The 21,213-nt window shown below is 45.0% G+C and overlaps 1 protein-coding gene across 2 annotated transcripts in view; it reads left to right on the forward strand.

Moving 5' to 3' along the window:
- smoc1 (SPARC related modular calcium binding 1) overlaps positions 1–21,213 on the forward strand; it is a 341,176-nt gene that overhangs the window by 87,831 nt on the left and 232,132 nt on the right. For both annotated transcript variants that reach the window (XM_072485788.1, XM_072485799.1), the window contains exons 4-5: positions 6,006–6,105; positions 8,047–8,094. In XM_072485788.1, the coding sequence (XP_072341889.1) occupies positions 6,006–6,105; positions 8,047–8,094 (148 nt within the window). The remainder of the gene's footprint in view (positions 1–6,005; positions 6,106–8,046; positions 8,095–21,213) is intronic.

Below are 21,213 nucleotides of genomic sequence, written 5' to 3' on the forward strand. Positions count from 1 at the left end.
CAATCATCCAGATCCTTTGAAGTTACAAAACTACAAACCCTTGAAACCACTTAACTTATGTCAACAATTATTTTGAAGTTAACTGTAGTGATCAGAGAGCCTAAGCTTTCAATAAAACAATGTTTTCTCTGGGGCACAAGTGTTGTTGCATTATATTAGTTGCCTGGGCTCTCAGTCAAGCCTCAATAATCTCTTATAACCTTATAAAATGAATTCCAAAACTCCATATAATTAAGGGCAGCATGGTGGCACAGTGGTTAGTATAGATGCCTCACAGTGCTAGGGACCCGGGTTCAATTCTGGTGACTGTCTGTCTGGAGTTTGTACTTCTCCCCGTGTCTGCATGGGTTTCTTTCAGTTCTCCCGTTTCCTCCCACAGTCCAAAGACGTGCAGGTTAGGTGGATTGACCATGTTAAATTACCCCTTAGTGTCAAAAGCTATATATGTTAGGTGAGGTTATGGGAGGGCGGCACAGTGGAGCAGTGGTTAGCATTGCTAGCTATGGCGCTGAGGACCCGGGTTCGAACCCGGCCCCGGGTCACTGTCCGTGTGGAGTTTGCACATTCTCCTGTGTCCGCATGGGATTCACACCCACAACCTAAAGATGTGCAGGGTAGGCGGATTGACCATGCTAAATTGTCCCTTACTTGGAAAAATATAATTGGGCACTTGGAGGTCACGAGGATAGGGCGGAGGAGTGGGCCTAGGTCGGGTGCACTTTCAGAGGTTCGGAGCAGGGTGAATAGCTAGCTGAAGTCGGGCTCGCCCCCGACATTTACACTGGGGTGCGGGAAGCCCACCCTGAGCGGATAATCTGTCTGGATTTTCTTGGCTTCTTGATTATTGATGTTAGGTCTATAGGTGTAACTGCTTTTGAATAATGGAGCAACATTTGCAATTTGCTCATTTCAACTCTACAATTGCTGAATCTAAAGCTATGGAAAATTATAACTCTTGCTTCAATAATTTCCACACCCATTTCTTTCAATAATCAAAAGGTGAAACTATCAGGTCCTGGAGATTTGGCTATCTAAAGTCCCATTATTTTCTTCATTATAATATTTTAAACTTGCATTAATTCAACTGAATTTCCATTGTGATTTATTTTTAAGTTGCTGGTAATGCTGGTATTGTGTCTTCTTTCCCTCTGTGGAAATAGATATAAAGTACTAACTTAACAAGTTTCTCAATGATATTATTATCCACTTGAGACCAGATTCATCTTTCCAACTCTCTTTCTCTGAAAATACATTGAAAACAATTTTCAGTATTAACTTTCATATTTCTTCCAAGTTTGTTCATTTCCTTTTTTGCACCTTTCTTGGTATCACTTTGTTTCTTTCTATAGCTTTCCCTATCCACTGGACTCTCATTTTGTGCAAACCTTTTTATTTAGCTTAATTCTGTCTCTTACCTCATTAATTGGCCATGTTGCTTTCAAAGAGGAAGAGGTTCTACTCCTCTCGAAACAAGTCAGAAATCCTCAAAAGGTGGTGAACCACTGCTGTTTTGCAGGTATCCAGGCGACCTGTTGGCTTTATGGTCGGACAGCAGCAGAGTCCCTGAGGAATTTTGTCCATAAGATTTGCCCGGCAATCGAGACTACGGTGATGGTGGAAAGCCTGAGGGTGCAAATGCCTGTGGACAGGTTGAAGGAGAAGACATGGTGATTGTATCCCATAGAATCCCTACAGTGCAGAAGGAGACCATTCGGTCCATCGGGTCGGCACCAACCCTCTTAAAGAGCACCCTATCTAGGATCACTTCCCCACGCTGTATACCCACCTAACCTAAGGGGCAATTTTATCATGGCCAATCCACCTAACCTGCACATCTTTGGACTGTGAGAGGAAACCAGAACACCCGGAGGAAACCCATGCAGACACGGGTATATTAGAGACTGACAATGCAAAAGAAGGGCCAAAGCTGCCCCCTCCCCTCACTCCCATCAGTATTGCCAGGCCCCAGTGCCCCCAATCTAGTTAGACTCCAATTCTCCCACTCGGGTACAATAAAACTCACTTCCCATTCCTGCTGTTCCCCAGGGTTCTCATCCCCGGACTCTCCTTCCAACTTATTCGCTCATGGTCACCAATGCCTAGCCTGCATTCCCAATGCTCCCTGATTCCAGAATCAGTCCTGATGTTGCTGGATCATGTGACCACCATTCCCAATGCCCCCAGCTCATGAGATCCTCTGCTCAAAACACAACTAATCACTGAAACCCTGTTCCACTATTGTCAAGCCTGGGCCCATTCCAGATAGTCCCAGTCGCCAGAGCTGTTCCTAAAGTCTGTACCCATATACTACTTGATACAACAATCCTGTTCTTGTAAAACCTTTGTCTCACCACAAGCAATGCCAGCTGAGAACTGCTAGTGTTTTATGATAAAGGCTTTGATATGGTTAGAGTAGCCCTTTTTTTAATGGCTATTTTTAAAATTTACATATTATTTCTCTGTTTGAGGCTAGATCTCACTAAGTTATTCTTTGCCCTCATTTTGTCTTGATGATTTATCTATTTTTAAAAATAAATTTAGAGTACCCAATTCTTTTTTTTCCAATTATGGGGCAATTTAGCGTGGCCAAAGAACAATACAGCACAGGAACAGGCCCTTTGGCCCTCCAAGCCTGTACCGGTCACGATACCAAACTTGGACAAAACCCTCAGCACCTCCTTGTGCTGTATCCCTCTATACCCATCCTATCCATGTATTTGTCACAATGACTTTTGAACGACATTAATGTATCTGCTTCCACAACCTCCCCTGGCAACGTGCTCCAGGGACTCATCACTCTCTGTGTAAAAAACTGGGATCGAACCCAGGTCCTCAGCGCACTGAGGCAGCAGTACTAACCACCGTGCCACCCCCTTTGATGATTTATCTCAATCCTCATCTGTGACTGTACATTCCTCATTGAGCCATAGTTCCTCAGGCCCTGACTACCCCCAGTGCCTCACCCATTGGCAAGCATCGGCAATGGCCTATTATTTGACTTTGTGTGATATCTCAGGCCAGTCCCATCCTTTGCAACCTGCACATTCTTGCATCATGAATGGGATCTCTGGGCACATCTCTTTCTCTCCATCCTTCTCAAAACTCGAGCCAATGAGGCACCCCACCCATTTACTCAACAGAGATTAAGGATAAAACATGGCTACTTTTCTGCTCTGCATGATTCAGCTCTTCCGTGCATAAATGTAGGTAAGCCCCAAAGAACTTCTGAGGCAGAACCTTCTGTTTTTATAAACTTATTCCATGTTGATGCTGAAACCAGATTAAATCATTGTACTGGAATGGTGGTTGTCTTTGAGTCAAAGTGTTTTTGAGTTCAAACTCCATTCCAGAGGCCTGAGCACTGGGATTCTCACAGTAACTTCATTGCAGTATTAATGTAAGCCTACCTGTGAAACGAATAAACATTATATTACATATTATTATAAATCCAGTCTGGCCTATCAGTGCAATACTGAGGGAGTGCTGCCCTGTCGGAAGTACCATCTTCCAGATGATAATAATCTTTATTATTGTCACAAGTAGGCTTACATTAACACTGCAAGGAGGTCACTGTGAAAATCCCCGAGTTGCCACACAATGCACCTGTTCAGGTACACAGAGGGAGAATGTCCAATTCACCTAACAGCACGGCCGGGATTCTCTGACCCTGTGCTGGGTTGGAGAATCCCCGGGGGGAGGCGCGAATCCCGCCCTGACGCCGGCTGCCCTATTCTCCAGCCGTTTCTCGGGGGCCGGCGGGATTCCCACCACGCCAGTCGGGGGCCATTGACAGCAGACCCCCCGGCAATTCTCCAGGCCCTGATGGGCCGAGAGGCCTTAAGGTTTTGCCCAGCCCCGCCAGCGTGAATTACTCACCTCACGCACGGCGGGGCCTGGCAGGTAAGTGTGCGGGGGTGGTCCTGGGAGGGTGCGGGGGGATCCGACCCCGGGGGGGTCCCCACGGTGGCCTGGCCCGCGAATGGGGCCTACCAATCTGCCTCCGGGCTGGTTCCATGGGGGGCCTTCTTTCCTCCTCGCCGGGCCCCTGTAGGGTTCAGCCATATTGCCTGGGTGCCGGCGCGGAGAAGGGAACCCCCGTGCATGCGTGGAAATATGCCGGCCGGTCTGCGCATGCGCGGAAATACATCAGCCGGCCCGTGCATGCGCGAGATCACGCTGGCTGTTCCGTGCATGCGCAAACTTGCACCGGCCCTTCGGCGCCAGCTGGAGCGGCGCCAACCACTCCGGCGTCAACCGAGCCCCTGAGAAATTGGAGAATTCATGACTCCGGGGGCTGTTGACGGCGGAGTAGTTGGCGCCGGTTTTCCCGCCGGTGTGGGGACATAGCCCCATTTTCAGAGAATCCTGCCTGTCTTTCGGTACTTGTGGGAGGAAACCGGAGAATCCAGAGGAAACCCACACAGGCACAGGGAGAACATGCAGATTCCACACAGACGGTGACCCAAGCCTGGAATCGAACCTGGGTCCCTGGCGCTGTGAAGCAACAGTGCTAACACCGCTGCTATTGGATATCGTGTCTGCCCTCTCAAGTGGATATAAAAAATCTTCTGGCACTATTTTGAAGAAGACCGGGCAGTTCCCCCTGGTGTCTGGGAAAAAATTCATCCTTCAGTTTATTAAAGGTTAGGAGGGGTTATTGGGTTACGGGGATAGGGTGGAAGTGAGGGCTTAAATGGGTCGGTGCAGACTTGATGGGCTGAATGGCCTCCTTCTGCACTGTATGTTCTATGTTCAACCAAAATTACTGCAGGTCGAGAATTCTTTATCCGAATCCTTCAGGGCTGTTTTTCGGATTTCACATGTTTTTGGTTTTCGGATACCACGTATAAACATTGGCCTACTTACATTATTACAATGTCCAAAGCCTAGGCTAGCTATAGTCTAAATAAAATGGTGAGGAAATAAGATGTATCACTGAGTAACAAATGCAGGTTGCCTGAAATAAGTTCCCACACGGCGTGGCACCATCTGCATTTCTGTTTGTAGGAGTGGATTCAGAGTGTCAATGCGCATTCTCGAATAGTTTTTCCAGCTTCATTTTTCAGCACTAATGGCTGGATGTGGTCAGCGAGGTTCGTGTCAGCTCGGGTTGCAGACTTCCCACGCTAAAGGCTCAATGAAGTTCAAAGAAAGTGCAGTTTTTTGGCAAGTGTTTAGTTTTTGGTTTTACAGATAAAGGATCCTCGAGTTGCAGTGGTCTGACCATAATGACAGTGTGGTTTATGGGACCACGCTGTGCGCAAATTGGCAGCCACATTTATTACATTACAACAATTCAAAGTACACCATTGGCTGTGAAGCACTTTGGCTCGTCCTAAGGACAGGTGCTCTATAAATGCAAGTCTTTCTTCATTTAAGGTGCTGGCTGACAGACCAAGGAAAACTGAGAGCAATGCCTTGCACTGAACGTCAACCCTGTGGCCTACCCAGAGCCAAGTGGAGCAGCAGGTTTACTGAGGGGGCACGGAGCACAAATAGCCCCTGAGCTGAGCGAAATGATCAACAACAACTGACATTTATATATTGCCTTGAGCATAAAATGTACCTTGGCTCTTCACAGAAACGTTATGAAAAGTTGACACATATTAGGGCAGGTGAGGTAGTTTTCAAAGAGAGAGTGAAAAGATGAGAGAGAAACAGAGAGAGAGATAGACAGGAAGCGAGGTTTCGGGAGGGGCTTCTGGAACTTGGAGCTTAGATAGCTGAAGGCATGGTTGCCAGCGGTGATGTGTTAAAAATCAGAGATGCAGTGACGCCAGCGTCGGAGGTTTGGGGAAATTGGGAGGACCTGAAGGAAATAACATGGATAGCGATGGGCAAGGGCATAAGGGGATTTGGAAACAATGAGGAGAACAAAGATTAGCTCAGCTACTGGGCTGCCAGTCTGTTCTTCAGTTTGAAGATTTGTGTGACGAGCAGTCAAAGGACAAACTTGTTGCCGCGGTGACTAAATGATCCATTTCTGTTTCTCTTTGGCCAAACAGGTGCAGTGCCACACTTTCACAGGATACTGTTGGTGCGTTACACCGGATGGGAAACCCGTGAGTGGATCGTCAGTTAAAAATCAAACACCCGTGTGTTCAGGTATTGTGCGGTTGCTGGAGTGGTCACCACAGTTGTCACTTATTTGAGCAGTAGTGAATGTCTGTTTGAGTTCTGCCTGCATCACGCTCACTCTGGGATCAAACCGAGAGTCCATTTTCACTACACTGCATCTGTTTGCTGTTAACATCCACGATGCTGTAAAGATTTTAATTTTCACTTGCTCTGGTGTGATATTTTAAAAAATGTCGCAGGAGGCCAGCATGGACACAACAGGCCGAATAGCCTCCTTCTGTGCTGTGATCATTATGTGGTTCCATGAGTACGATTGCAGCGTGACTGGGGTTTCTTCAACTCCTCCAGTACGTATTAAAGTTGCACAGTGACAGATATTCATGAGATGCTCTGAGGAACCTGTTTGCTGATGCTGTGCGGGTAATGAAGAATAGGTGAATGTGCAAGGACATTATTCACACGGTAGTCGAACCTGTTTGTTTTGTTACACAAAACATTTGCCCCACTTTATTGCCATGCCAAAAGATTTTTGCAGAACCCAGTCTCACCATGTTAATCAGTGACGGCTCATGGGCTTTTTGTCCAGGCTGTCCCCACTGTGATCACTCCACGCAGTTAGATTTAGTTAAATTTAACTGAGGGGCTGTCCATGTCTAACATCTTTAAATTTGGAATATATATTTTGTCAAATCTTTTTGTCTTGCACTCATCAGGACAATCACACGAATATCAATGTCAGGGGAAACAATAACTTTCTACTGTACGAGAAGAGAGTGCTGGTTGGTTGCAAAGTGAATTCTGATTGGTAGAGGAGTTGCCACGGTGACTGACTGTTAACTGCCAAGCATTGTTTGACAATTTAAATCAGAAAATATGAGTCTGATTGGTAAGGCCAGTGACCTTGAGGAATGAGCCAGTGAATGGCTATCACTTACTTTGTTTATCTGAAAAAGGTGCAATGTGTGTACAGATTATTTCTGTCCACAAAGAACAGGACCCAGTGTATTAATATGTAGCTTCCAGTACATCAAAAGCACCACACTGTGAGCCTAACGGACAATCTTAACTCGATTGTTAGTATAATTTATTAGTACACTGAGGATTATTAGCAAGTGTTGTCCAATCGCAGAATTACGTCTAATATTGACACTATATTTCGAGTTTTGCAAGCACGAGCTGGTTGGGTACTGTCTGCACCTTGCACATTGTGAACAGTGGAAGGGACATGCTGTTTGATGCAGTATCATTGGCATTCTTCTAATTGTCCTGATGATTGCAAGATGAAAAGTTTTGACAAATTGTCTTCCTTCAGCAAAAGATGTTATGTTAATAGGGCCCTGGGATTACACTTACATGTGATTCCTAGACTCATTTTACACCAACCACCCATCTCAACCAAATTTATTATTAATTAAGGATGGCATGTTGTTCAAGAAATACTTTCAGAACCCAAGGCTGAATTGCAATCTGGCTTACAGCGAAAAATTCATATATGACTAAGTAATCTATTTAAAAACACGGAAACGCATGCCATGCAATAACAAAACAAATTCAGCAGGTAACTGGGAAGCAGTGGGCAGGATATGAGTGCTGTGGGTGTGGGTGTGGGGGTGGTGGGAAGTTCTGAAATTGGTCAAACAGCATAAGGGATTTGCTTAAAGTACAACAGGTGCATTGGCTCCTTCGCTAGTAAGGAGGAAGGAACGTGGTATGCCCATGCTCGTTGCCCCACACCAGTACTAACACGGTCACGTAGAGAGTCCAGAAAACAGTCTTTGTTTTGTGATTCTTAGCATTCCTACAAACTGAGAACAAAAATGACTTGGTTTTTAATAATTTATATAGAGTGTGAACGCACTCCCTTTCAGAGGACTGTCCATATGTGGGTGAAGATTATGGGGATGGCCCCTTTTTGTTTTTTCACCGTTGCTGTTGGGTCTATAAACGTTGGTCTTCTTTATTTTGAAGGTTCAGTAACCGATAAGCCCTCGGGCCCCAGCAGCTCTGGCAGAAAAGGTGAGTCAAGTTTCCTCAACCTCTGACAACTGTCTCTTCCCCCTGCACGTTCAGAATGCATGCTGACAATTATTGTAGCTCTTCAGACCAGCGGGGGAGGGGCGGGGGAGGGGGTTTGCTGCTGGTAGCCATGACTGCAGCAACTCTTTTTGTCTAAAACTTCTTCAAGAAGTGAGAACATTGCATTGTACCTCTTCTTCTGATGGGAGAGGTTAACTGTCTGGTTGTAGGTTGTTGGTGTATGAAGTTTGCATGTCTACTCAATAACTGAGAGCAATTCTGTTGCTCTAAGGACTCAAATGAAGCTATAGGGTAGAGAGTTGCTCCTTTCCAGAGTATACAGCTGTCCCAGTACAGTTTATAAATGTCCCTGAGTTTGTAACGTCTGATCTACTTGAACATAATATTTCCCATTTCCCAACAAGTGTATTTGTCTTTGCTTGCCAGTAAATTGTTTTCTATGCCATGCTTAGGGATGCCTCCGTGACCATGAATGTTTGATGTTTAATAGAATGCCGGCTGTGCCCTCCTTGAAATTCTAGGATTTTGCCGGCGTGGATTTCTTTCTTCCCCCACTGTGCTGTAGGGATCGTCTGCCGACCGCAGTGGCGCAGATGCGCCAGGAGGAACGGGATGTGAACATGTGCCCATGCTTCTGCACCCTGGCGTGTCGCTAAATCTTGGCAGCGTCACTTGGGTAAAGTACTGAACAAGGAAACCGAATGATTGGGGTCAGGGAGGGCGAGTGGATTGAAAAGGATGCGCCCACATATAAGGCCCGGCAGCTGACTTCAGATTGGCAAAGGTTTGCACCCTTTTGGCTGCAGATGGTACGTGGCAGGAGACCACTGTGTGGGGCAAGAGAAGGGAAGGAGATCGCCGACGGCAAGCAGAATGGGGGATGGAGGGGCAGAATGGCAACTCTTTATTTCTCTCAGTCTGCAGTGATTAAAGGAGTGGGGCATTTATGGAGCTGCCAAGTGGGCAATTTCCTTTGTGGAGGTTAATGCTTTTTTCCATTCATTTCTTGAAAAAAACAAATGTTTCTGAGTAGTTGTTTGTTTCTGTGGCTTCCGTTTCTGCAGCGACCACAAACACAATGGGCCGAAGGGTCTCTTTCTGTGTATGACTCTAAGGCTCCCTGGAGTTTTGCAGGCAGGCCTCGAAGGAGCGTGTCTGCCAATCTGTATTTCCCGGCTGCTATTCTCTCTTCGGATGGCACAGCTGAGGTTTGATATGTGCCCTAGCATGCTGCACCCAGCTCAATGCCATTCTTCAAACCTGTCAGGCTTGCCACCCTGGATTGAGAAGCAGTGTTCTCTACTAGAAGCACACACGTGGATGCCGGGTGAGCACTCCCCGTCCATACAATCTCAGGTGGATAACTTGCCAGCGTGCACTGGCTAACCTCTCGTGGGAAAGAGGTTGAGGAGCTGGCGACTGGGAGAGCCTCAGGCGTGTGAGCAGGAGGCCACTGCTGCGGAATTCCAGTTCCTTTCCCAGCGGAATTGCAAAGGCTCCGATTGGCGTTACGTTAAGTGGTAGTGCTAACATTTGCTGATATGAGAAAAAAAAAATTGTGTTCTGACATTGCGGGAGATATTGACGTGAAAATGGTCTGTTGTACAGCTTATCAGTTTTATTCTTGTATGTGTCAGTTACCCTCATTATCCAGCAACTGAATAATGCCTGAGATAACATCAGAATTTTACAGATAATTGTGTGATTCTAAGATACAGTGTGAGTTACCTTCAAAATGGTCAGCCATAATGTAGTACCTGCCCCAATGGCCAGAGGGATTAAGGATTTAGCTCCCATTCTGAAATCCAGAGCCTTTAATCTTAGTGCAGCTAGGATTGGGTGAATCTCTATTCCCCTCATTTGGCTGTTGAGGGATTTGTGTCGCAGATGGGGGTGTAATGTGTGGGAAATGAATACATCCTTGCACCTCCTATCACGTGATTCAGCTGAGATGTAATGATAAGAAAACTGATATCAACTGTACGTTGGCCAGTTCTCAGCTTCTTCTCAGCTTTCTAACTGGAGGAGGACCACCATTGGTCAGTGGTCTGGGAGTGGAGACAGACAAGAAAAGCATAACAAGGCCGTGTTTATTGGTGCTGCAACACGAGGGTGAGCAGCTCTTGCACAAACTCAGTTGCAGTCTCAGAGTCAGAGCGTCAGCAGACAGCATTAACACAAAAATGTTGGCTTGACATAGACTAACAATTAAGTTCAAGTTACCCAGGTTTAGATCTGTGCAATCCGTAACCAATTTCAAGTTCTTTTATCTAGTTCACCTTTGATTTGGTAACTGTAAACCAAGCTACTGTCAACCCAATAAATGATAAAGATATATAATCAGGAAATTTCAGGAAATGAGATTCTCAACTCCCAATGTGGAGAATTGATTGTAGCATTTAGTTTAAGGACACTATTTTTGGTTAAAAAAAATAGAAAATATTTTGACTGAAATATTTAAGAAAATATTCAAGACCCAATGGGGGACTCGGCAAGCAATGACACTGGGATTGACACTGGGATTCTTATTTCACCTCTGGCCACTGGCACAAGGTCCACATCTGCACTGCTACACCCCCCCCCCCCAACACCTTCACCCATTGCCCTCGAGACAAGGCCCCCCCCCCCAACATCTTCACCCATCCCCCTCACGACAAGGAGAAGTGAAGTTGTTTGCTAGTCACCGCCAGGGGTTGGAGCTCAGCAAACCTCTGACTGGTGGCCAACTGCTGAACGATTTAGCTTTCAGCCAGCAATTCTCCAGTCTTATCCAGCAAGGCAAAGCATAATTGGTATTTTCATTTCATGTGGAGTGTTACCATGATTTTTCCAATTGTATTTTTCTGCAATGAAACTCTTAATCACCATTTCTAACGTCACTTGTGCACTAATTTATCTCTTTACATTTTGATAAGGAAAATTCCCGAGTGTATTTATTGCACCACTCGTTTGCAGTTTTGGGAACTAGTGTTCAGAAATCTTCGGGGGAATAGACCTTTGGGTAACTAAAGGTGTCAGCCTGTTCCTGCCCCAACAAACTCATTTCTTCCTATCTTGAGTCCATCAACAACTTCCAGTTCCCCGGCCCTAACCCCCTCCTCTTAACCATGGATGTCCAATCCCTCTACACCTCCATTCCCCACCAGGATGGTATGAGGGCTCTCCGCTTCTTCCTCGAACAGAGGCCTGAACAATCCCCATCCACCAACACTCTCCTCCGTCTGGCTGAACTTGTCCCCGCACTGAACAATTTCTCCTTCAACATGTCTCATTGTCTCCAAACCAAAGGTGTGTTATGGGTCCCAGTCTTGCCTGTCTCTTTATGGGATATGTGGAACATTCCTTGTTCCAGTCCTACTCGGGATCCATCCATACACTATTTTAGTGGTGCATTGACGACTGTTCGGTACTACTTCATGTTAAACCATTGAACACTGCAGCGATTTGCAGGGATGCATTGGGCTCCACTCTGTACAAGGCTTTTCCTCCCAGTTGCAAACTACATGACAAATAGTTACACTCCAGATTCCCACAGTTTCATAATTTGAACATTTTAATGAATGAAACAGACCCTTTAATTCAGTGTGACCGCCCCATGCTGCAGAATATTCACAGAAGTGAGCCATTCAGCCCACCATGCCATTGCTGGTTAATGGTCCTCTTCTCTTGCTCTTTCCCTATAGTCTTACATTTTATCCCTTTCATCCTTTGCTTCAGCCCTGTTTTGAAAGTCATTATTGAATGTGCTCCCACCGGCCTTTCAGATCTCAACTATTGGCTGCATAAAAAATGTTATCCTCTGGTTCTTTTGACACTTCACGTAAATCTGTGCCCCCTGACTAACACCCCTTCTGCCATTGGAGACGATTTCTCCTTGCTGGCTCTATCAAAAAGTCGTCATATAGTAGACTATCTTATCTTGGCTGTGGTAATCCTGCACTCCTATTGCAGCCGTAGATGGTATGAGGCAGGGGACAAGGCAAGGTTATGATGGTTTATTTGAGCAGTAGTACACATGGTATTACACATCGCACAGAGGCAATGCAGAGAGGGGGCTCTTTGTTCTGTCTTCAGAATAAACGCATTGTGCACCTCAGACAATTAACTCTGCTATTGACTGTCTGCCTTCGAAAGCTGCTGCGATTCCACCCCCCCCCCCCTCCTCCTCTCTCTTGTGCGCTTTTCAAAACACCAACACGGAGCTCTGAAAAGTCAGCAATAATAGGGGTGAAGATCAACATTGTTCACGTTGGAATCTTTTTTTCTGCTCCTCACAGTGAATTTGTCAATCAGGTCTGAATGGCAGTAAAGGGGCTTTGAATTCTGATCACTGGGAGCTGGGGTACCTCCCAGCTGCGTGCGGAGGATGTGGGATGGAGAAAAACCAGTCACAATCACAGAGCCTGCATTGGGATCTGGGTTTTGTGGGGGGTGGCAGTAAGAGCTATCATCTTTGAGACAGTGCCGCTTTTATCTGGCTGCACCTGCAGAGGGGAAGGAGCAGGAGGCTAAGGTTTTTTTTTGTTGTCGACTACCCTCCTTTCCTGAAGCGTATTGATTGGCCCTCCGAGCTACATCTGTAACTGGAGGGAAATAAATGCTTTTGTTAAGTGAGATTTTTTTTTTTTCTTGAACAACGTATCCAGCCCGAATGGTGGAGGCATTTCTCACTGAGTTCCCAGTGCTCATTCAGGCCTACAGCTTAAGTCCAAGGCTGGATTTCTTTATTGTGTTACTCTGGAGCCGTATGTTTAACCAAGTCTAAAATTACACGTGGTTTTATCCCCCGGGTGCTCCGGTTTCCTCCCACAGTCCAAAGATGTGCAGGTTAGGTGGATTGGCCATGATAAATTGCCCCTTAGTGTCCAAAAGGTTAGGTGGGGTTATTGGGTTGCGGGGATAGGGTGGAGGCATGGGCTTAAGTGGGGTGCTCTTTCAAGGGCTGGTGCAGACTCGATGGGCCGAATAGCCTCCTTCTACACTGTAAATTCTATGATTTCTGGGTCATGTCCAACACTGCCTTGCTAACACTATTCACAGATACCATTTTCTTGGGTTTAATATAGAATCTTGTTGATAAAGAACATTACAAGTAAATAGAAAGCTGTGTGGAATCTTGTCACACCAGCGTTATTCAGGGCATCGTGTACAGAAGATTGTTGTTTATAAAAGAAGAGAAATTACTGAACTTTGTGCAGTGACCAAGTGTGTAGATCAGGGTGGTGTGGAGTGGTTGATGTAGTTTATATGGATTTCAGCAAAGTCTTTGACAAGGCCTCACATGGGGGATTGATAAAGAAGGTAAAAGCACATGGGCTCCAGGGTAACTTGGCAAGTTGGATCCAAAATTGGCTTAGTGATTGAAGACAGAGGGTGGTGGTAGAAAGCTAATTGTGTGACTGGAGGCCGGTGTCCAGTGGCATACCACAGGATCAATGCAGAGTCCCTTATTGTTTGTGACATATATAAATGATATAGAAAGAAATGTGGGGAGGGGGGATGTTAAATAAGTTTTCAATGACATGAAGAATGGCCAGATAGTTGACAGTAATGGCACAGGATGGCACAGTGGTTAGCACTGCTGCCTCAGTGCCAGGGACGCGGGTTCAATTTGGCCTAGGGGTTACTGTCTGTAGAGTTTGCGCATTCCATGTATGTTTTCTCTAGGTGCTCCGGTTTCCTCCCACAGTCCAAAGATGTGTAGGTTAGGTGAACTGGCCATTCTAAATTGCCCCTAAGTATCCAAAGGTTAGGTGGGGTTAAGATTTAGGGTCGGGTTAAGACTTAGGGTGGGGGATTGGGCCTAAGTAGGTGGGTAGGGAAAGTTGGTGCAGGCCCGATAGGCTCAGTGGCCTCCTTCTTCACTGTAGGGATTCTCTGATTCTATGAAGAAGAAGGTCTTCAGTTATAGGAGGATATAGATGGGATGGACAGATCAGTGGCAGGTAGATTTTAACCCCGAGATATGAGGTGATGCACTCTGGAAGGAGTAACATGACAAGGGGTTGGTCAATGAATGGCAGGACACTAGGAAGCTCAGAGGCACAGAGAGACCTTGGTGCTTGTCCACAGATACCTGAAGGTGGCAGGACAGGTTAATAGGGTAGTTAAGAAGCCATACGGGACACCTGCCTTCATCAGTCATGTAATAAATTATGAGAGCAGGGAGGTTATGTCGGAGCTGTACAGGCCTCTGGTTAGACCACAGCTGGAGTACTGCATTCAGTTCTGGTCACTGCACAATAGGAAGGGTGTGATTGCATTAGAGAGGGTGCAGAGGAGATTCACCAGGATGTTGCCTGGGACAGAGCATTTTACCTATGAAGAGAGGCTGGATAAGCTCGTGTTGTTTTCTTTGGAGCGGAGAAGCCTGAGGGGGGGACCTGATTGAGGTGTATAAGGTTATGATGGGCATGGACAGGCTGGATACAAAGCAGCTGTTCCCCTTAGTTGAAGGGTCAATAACAAGTGGAAATAAATTTACGGTGAAAGGCAGGTGGTTTAGAGGGGATTTAAGGAAATAAGTTTTCACTCAAAGGGTGGTGGGAATCTGGAATGCACTGCCTGGGAGGGTAATTGAAGCACGAAACTGCACAATCTTTAAAATGTACTTAGATGAGCACTTGAAATGTCATAACATTCAAGGCTATGGGCCAAGTGATGGGAAGTGGGATGAGTGTAGATTAGAGATTTATTTTTATCAGTGCAACCTTGATGGACTAAAGGGCCTCTTCTGTATTATGTGAATCAATGATTCTATGATTCACTGTGGAAGGATTCAACTTACGCCTTGTAAATATAGAGCAGAAGCAAAACCTTTTCACCAAATGATAGCTAATTAAATTAGATTTGATCAGAATTCACCCGGAATAAAGTAAGCCCTCTTCTTGGCAAGAAATAAGCGCCATGTTACTTTCTACGATTGCATATTATTTGCTTGTCCGTTATGAACATTATGCATGACATCCGGCCGCCTTCCTAAAGAATCAAAGGTACACTCGTATCACATCAATACCTGTGCTTGTGGCTGCACGGAGCAGTATTTTTCTAAAGAACTCTATTTTTATAGTTAGCAATTCTTACTACTTCAGATGGAAGTATAGATGACAAACCATTGTTTATTGTTGTACCCACTGCACAACCCAATGGAAACAAAATCATTAAAACATAAAATTTAACAGGCCTGCAAGTTTTTGATCTAACAAAACACACCAGGGTAAGATGACGCGTACGTGGCGGGGATCGAGTTATTGCTGAGTGAAACATGACAGTTTTGGAGTCACTCTGACTGAGTGCAATGTGGTAAATGAGGTGGTAGTCAGCAGGTCACTTTCACATCTTTCCATTGACTGCAATGGAAAGAAAACCATGGGAATCGCTCAATTTACACTCACACAAAGTCAACACCTCCTCCTTTCTCTGTGGCTAACTCATGTTGTTTCCAGCCTGGCATTGAATTAGTAAAATTACAGTGGAACTATTTTGTCTATTGCTTTTGAAGCACTATCTCCAAATGTCTGTGCTCTCAATTTTGATTGGGGTCAGCCCACAGTCACTAGTGTGTCAGCACTCATCCATCTGCCTGGTGGGAAGTGCCAAGGAGAACTGATAATCCCTGGCATGACTGATCGCCCAAGCACCACACTGTTAACCGGGCTCCTTCATCATTTAGAGGAACGCTGTGAGTGCTGTCTTTTTATCTACTCACCATACAGGGGCTGGTAAGGAACAGGAATCTTTAACCTGTTTTAAGTAAACTTGCTGCTCTTCGGAAGTTGTGGCAATTAGAGCACTGGAACCCAGAAGATGATGTACTGAGGACTGTGGTAGTGGCTCCGACTATAACCCCAATCATGTGTAAGGGTCAACCTTACGAATGGTCCAACAGAGAAGTGGTTGGGCTTTTCCCTACTCACTGAGTTTCAAATGTACTCCCCCCATCAATTCTCCAGTTAAGGCTAGAACATTCCCTTTTACTTACAGGAAGAATAAGTTAAATGGATAATTTAATTTATTGGATAAGGATAAATTAAATGAAGTTTGCACACGCTACAGAGCTATAGTTAATAATAAAGTAATACTGAATCTGTCTAACAGTAATCAATAATCTAGCAGTCACTAATAATATCCTCGTGTTAACTCTCTAATCTAATCTACTCCTCGTGCTGTCCTCAGGCTTTCTCCTTTGCTAACTACCCAGCATTCCCTGAGGTTTGATATATATATACTGAGAACTGGTGGCTCTCTCTAGTGTTTGAATTACACTGAGATGTAATAATTAACCCTTCAAAGACTTGTGCCCACGTCCAGTGAGCTGCTGATCTGCATCTCTTTGACATCCCGGGAACGTTGTCGCAAAAAAGGACCAGTGAAATGCTAAACAAAAGTTACTGATCGCTGAACCTCGCAGAAGTGGGCGCTTATGATTGGTGTTTTTAACCTATTAAGTGCTAAGTTTCTCTTAGCAGCTTGCCAACCAACAACATGTCTCCTAAGAGCTGGAAACAGTGCCGTGCAAAAAAAAAATAATTCTACTTTTTAAAATAGAATTAGCATTAAGTGAAAATGGAAAGACTCTCCATTTGATGCAGCCTCAGAGTAAACCAGTAACAAACCCAAACATCCTGACCCTTTTATGTCACCTTTTGGTAACTTTCAATTTGGACATAAACAGGTAAAAATATTTATTGCTTGTGGAAAAGATTTTAAAGTGCCCCAGGAGGATTTTGATATGTTTTGAGTTGCATGTGCTCTCTGATTTATGCAAAGATATTTCGGACTTTCTGTTTGTCTGTGAATCTGTTTCTCTTTAGCTCACAGATTTGTGCCTCCTGACACAAATCGTCGCTGGGCCCATGTGGATGAGGCATTGGCCACGCTAAATTGCCCCTTAATTGGAAAAAAAAAGAATTGGACACTTTAAATTTATATTTAAAATGTGTCCTTGGTTGGATGGACGGCGGTGACCCACTTTTGGAGGCTGCCAGAATGTTTAGATGAGTCGTCCGGTTTCCTAATATGGGCTGAATTCTCCGTCCGTTGGGATTGTCTGTTCCCGCCGGCAGTGGGCCCCTGCCAGCGGGTGTCCTGGCGATGTGGGGTGGCTTCAATGGGAAATCCCATTGATAAGCGGTGGGAAGAGAGAATCCTACCACCAGCCGAGAAACACGCGGCTGGGGGACCGGAGAATCTAGCCTTGTAGCCTGAACTCCTCTGTCTTGCTAACATTGCGAACATAACTTGGCTGCAGCTACTAGTTTCCACACTCCAAAAGTGGGTCACCACCGTCCATCCAACCAAGGACACTTTTTAAACATAAATTTAAAGTGTCCAATTCTTTTTTTTCCAAGTAAAGGGCAATTTAGCGTGGCCAACCCTGCATATCTTTGGGGTTGTGGGGGTGAGACCTGTTGTGTTATGTCCTCTGGGATAACACAGGCTGCAACTGGATGCAGCTTTAACCAAAAGATACTCCAGACCTTGAAGTTAGTTCAATCTGATTTATTGAACCAGTAGCACAGTTAGCACAGTTCTCTATGAGTTCGACTCTCTGCTAACCTAAGTGTGGTTACTCTGTCTGACTGAACCAGACTAGCTCTTAGCCATGTGCTGGAGGTGTGATACTGTACATACACCCTGACTCACTCTGTAGATGTTCATCAGTGGAAAGAGGCGGAGTGTGAGTGCCTCGTGCCTTTTATAGTGAGATACCACCCCTGAGTGTCTTGCCTGCTCATTGGTCATGTCCTGTTCTCTGTGTTCATTAGCTGCCTGTCTGTGCCTGTCTGTATATCATTATCTGCATGTCTGCATATCATGACAAGACCCTCGCAGACATGGGGAGAATATTCAAACCCCACACGGACAGTGACCCGGGGCCAGGATCGAACCCGGGTCCTCGGCGGCGTGAGGTAGCAGTGCTCACCACTGTGCCACTGTGCCGCCCCGAAAGACACTTAATTCATCCAGGGACACCACTCGTTTTTAAAACAAAATACCTCTAATGTTCATATGAATTAAAAACCTCAGATCACATATTGGTCAGAATACAATACATTGTTTTATTGGGGATTTTATACAAAACACATCAACATTTCTGTTATTTGGAAATTCCTTTGTTCAAGAACAAAATGCAGGTAATGATCCTGGTCACAATTTGCAATGTCCTTCAAAACAATTGCACAGTCACCCAAGGCCAGAATTGAATCCTGGTGCAATGAGTCAGCAGTGCTAACCACTGTGCTGTCCTTTTAATTTTTTCTTTTTTTTTCTCTTATAACCCGCACGGGTCTTATGTGATAGGGATGATTAACTACCTTATGGATGTTGCAGAATACGAGCTCCCCCGATAAGTGGGCGGGGGACCCTTAACAATAATTGGATTTGTATGAATAGAGTCGGCCAGGAAGGCATTGACTAGGGAAGACCCAATAGGGAACTATTGGAGCTGTAAATAATAGTTATTGTTAAATAAAGTAGGTTTTTGTTTTGGCCTACTTGGTGTGGCCTCTTCGTTGCCCTTAACAAATGTTCTTTTCTAAGTTCATACAAATGTCAAAGATTATATTACAAATATCATCTTCCAAAATTTCCAAATAGCTCATTTGAAAATGATCAATGAAGAGTCTCCTGAATTCAGAAAAATAGGAGCCTCAGATATGTATACCCAGATTTGAGAGACAAGAACGGCAATCAAGGCACGTTAACCACTTCTTGGTCCCGGGGCGGACTTCCATAGTTCAGGCTGTTTCTATTGCAATCCCATCATTTTTACATTCTTCAGGTGAACTCATGCCCCAATTTCTGCCTGCTTTCTTTATACCTTATCCTTGGGTTGATATTGTGTGAAAACTCCAGTGAGGGGAGTCAACTTTACATCCTGTGCACAAATGAAGCTGGCAGTTTGTACACCCCCACTTCCTCCTGGCCCAGGACGGGCACCCAAGACACCAACATTGTGGTCGTGCAGCATGTAGTCCTCAGGATGATGTGAGCTTTCAATTCCTCCCGGGCACTGCTGACTCAACACTGCAATAAATTTAACTCCAGCTGCACAAGCTGCATATTCATCCCAAGGCCTCAAGCTTTACCAAAGTGTAATATGTTGCCAGGTGCACTAGTCTTTCAACCACCATGGACCCAATTAAGACTAATCAATTTAACAAAATAAAACAAATCAGTATGGGCACTTCTTGACAATCATTAATTTCATTAGCAGTTCACTTTGCGGACATCTGCGGACATTACTGCCAACCCAACATTTCACAATATTTTTCAAGAGGGGAAAGAGATATGTAGCAGAGATGAAATATTACGCATAAAATAATGAATATGAACAGGTCGGATTCAATGGACTTGGAGGGGAGAATTCTCTGCGTTTCATTCTTAAGTGTATCATTATAGATGTGACTCCCTTTAGCTATAAGTGATGACTGTAGAATACCCCATGCCTTCCCCCCCCCTTCCCCCCCCAGCCATGAATATGGTGAGTGGTAATGTCAGATTTGCAGACCTGCCTGGCTGGTGAGGCACCGGCGACACAGCTAGTGATCAATATATTGTGAGAGGGGCCAGATTTGAAAAAAGGTGTGAAAAACCTCTGTGCAGGTAAAATCAAGGAGCATTGAAAAACAAAATCACTGGGGCAGAACTGACGATCGTGAAGAGAGGGACTCTTTTAATCTCTGCTACTTTACATCTCGTTGGTGTTGGAACAGTAATCTTTAATTATTAGTAATCTTTATTGTTGTCACAAGTAGGCTGACATTAACACTGCAATGAAGTTACTGTGAAAAGCCCCTAGTCGCCACACTCCGGCACCTGTTCGGGTACACTGAAGGAGAATTCAGAATAGGCTGCCCATTCACTATCACTGCACTAAGGCAGAATCTGTCCGACTTATTCCTGTGTGAAATGATATTGCACATTTAATGCCTTTTAAATTCTTTTTTAAAAATTCACTCATGGGATGTGGGTGTCGCTGGCAAGGCCAGCATTTATTGCTCATTCCTAATTTCCCTTGAACTGAGTGGCTTGCTGGGCCATTTCAGAGGGCAGTTAAGAGTCAATCACATACTGTGGGTCTGGCGTCACATGTAGGCCAGACCGCGTAAGGATGGCATATTCTTTTCCCTAAAGGGCATCAGTGAACCAGATGGGTTTTCAGAACAATCGACACTGGTTTCATGGTTATCATTAGACTTTTAATCCTGGATTTCTATTCAATTCCAATTTGACCATCTGCTGTGGTGGAATTCAAATCCAGATTCCCAGAGAATTACTCTAGGTTTATGGTCAAATTGGAATTGAATAGAAATCCAGGATTAAAAGTCTAATTAAAAGTCCCAGAGAATTACTCTAGGTTTATGGATTTCCAACCGGTGAAAAATACCATAACGTTGCTGCCATCCCTTCTCTTTATTGAAAAGCAGGCATCGCTGGCAAGGACAGCATTTGTTGTCCATCCATGATTTATTTATTATGTTTTAGAATGTTTTAAACTGTACAACATTTTAACCCTCAGATTTCACACCCTAACTTTTCCCCTGACCCCCTCTAACCCCAGTACTAATTCTGATGGACGTTACCGGACACTGACCTTCCACTTCACAATTATGTGGCCGTTCTCCATGCTGTCAGTGAGTATCATTTGGAAACTAACACAGCTGACCCCGATGTTCCTCTTGCTCAAAGATCCACACATAGACATGCTACCCAATAGTTTTTTAAAATCATAAGATGTGGATGCCATTGGTTAGGCCAGCATTTATTATCCATTCCTAATTGCCCTTGAGAAGGTGATGGTGAGCTGCCTTCTTGAATCACTGCCATTCATGTGGCGTAGGTACACCCACAATGCTGTTAGGAAGAGGCTTTCAGGATTTTGACCCAGCAACAGTGAAGGATGGTGAGGGATTTGGAGGGGAACTTGTAGGTGATATTGAACCCACACACATTTGTTCTTCTGGGTGACTGACATCATGGGTTTAGAAGGTTCTGCTGAAGGAGCCTAGGTGAGTTGCTGCAGTGAACCTTGTAGATGGTGCACACTGCTACTACTGTGCGCCGATGGTGGAGGGAGTGGATGTTGAAGGTTAT

Source organism: Scyliorhinus torazame, chromosome 2, assembly GCF_047496885.1.
Source record: "Scyliorhinus torazame isolate Kashiwa2021f chromosome 2, sScyTor2.1, whole genome shotgun sequence".
Lineage (NCBI taxonomy): Eukaryota > Metazoa > Chordata > Chondrichthyes > Carcharhiniformes > Scyliorhinidae > Scyliorhinus > Scyliorhinus torazame.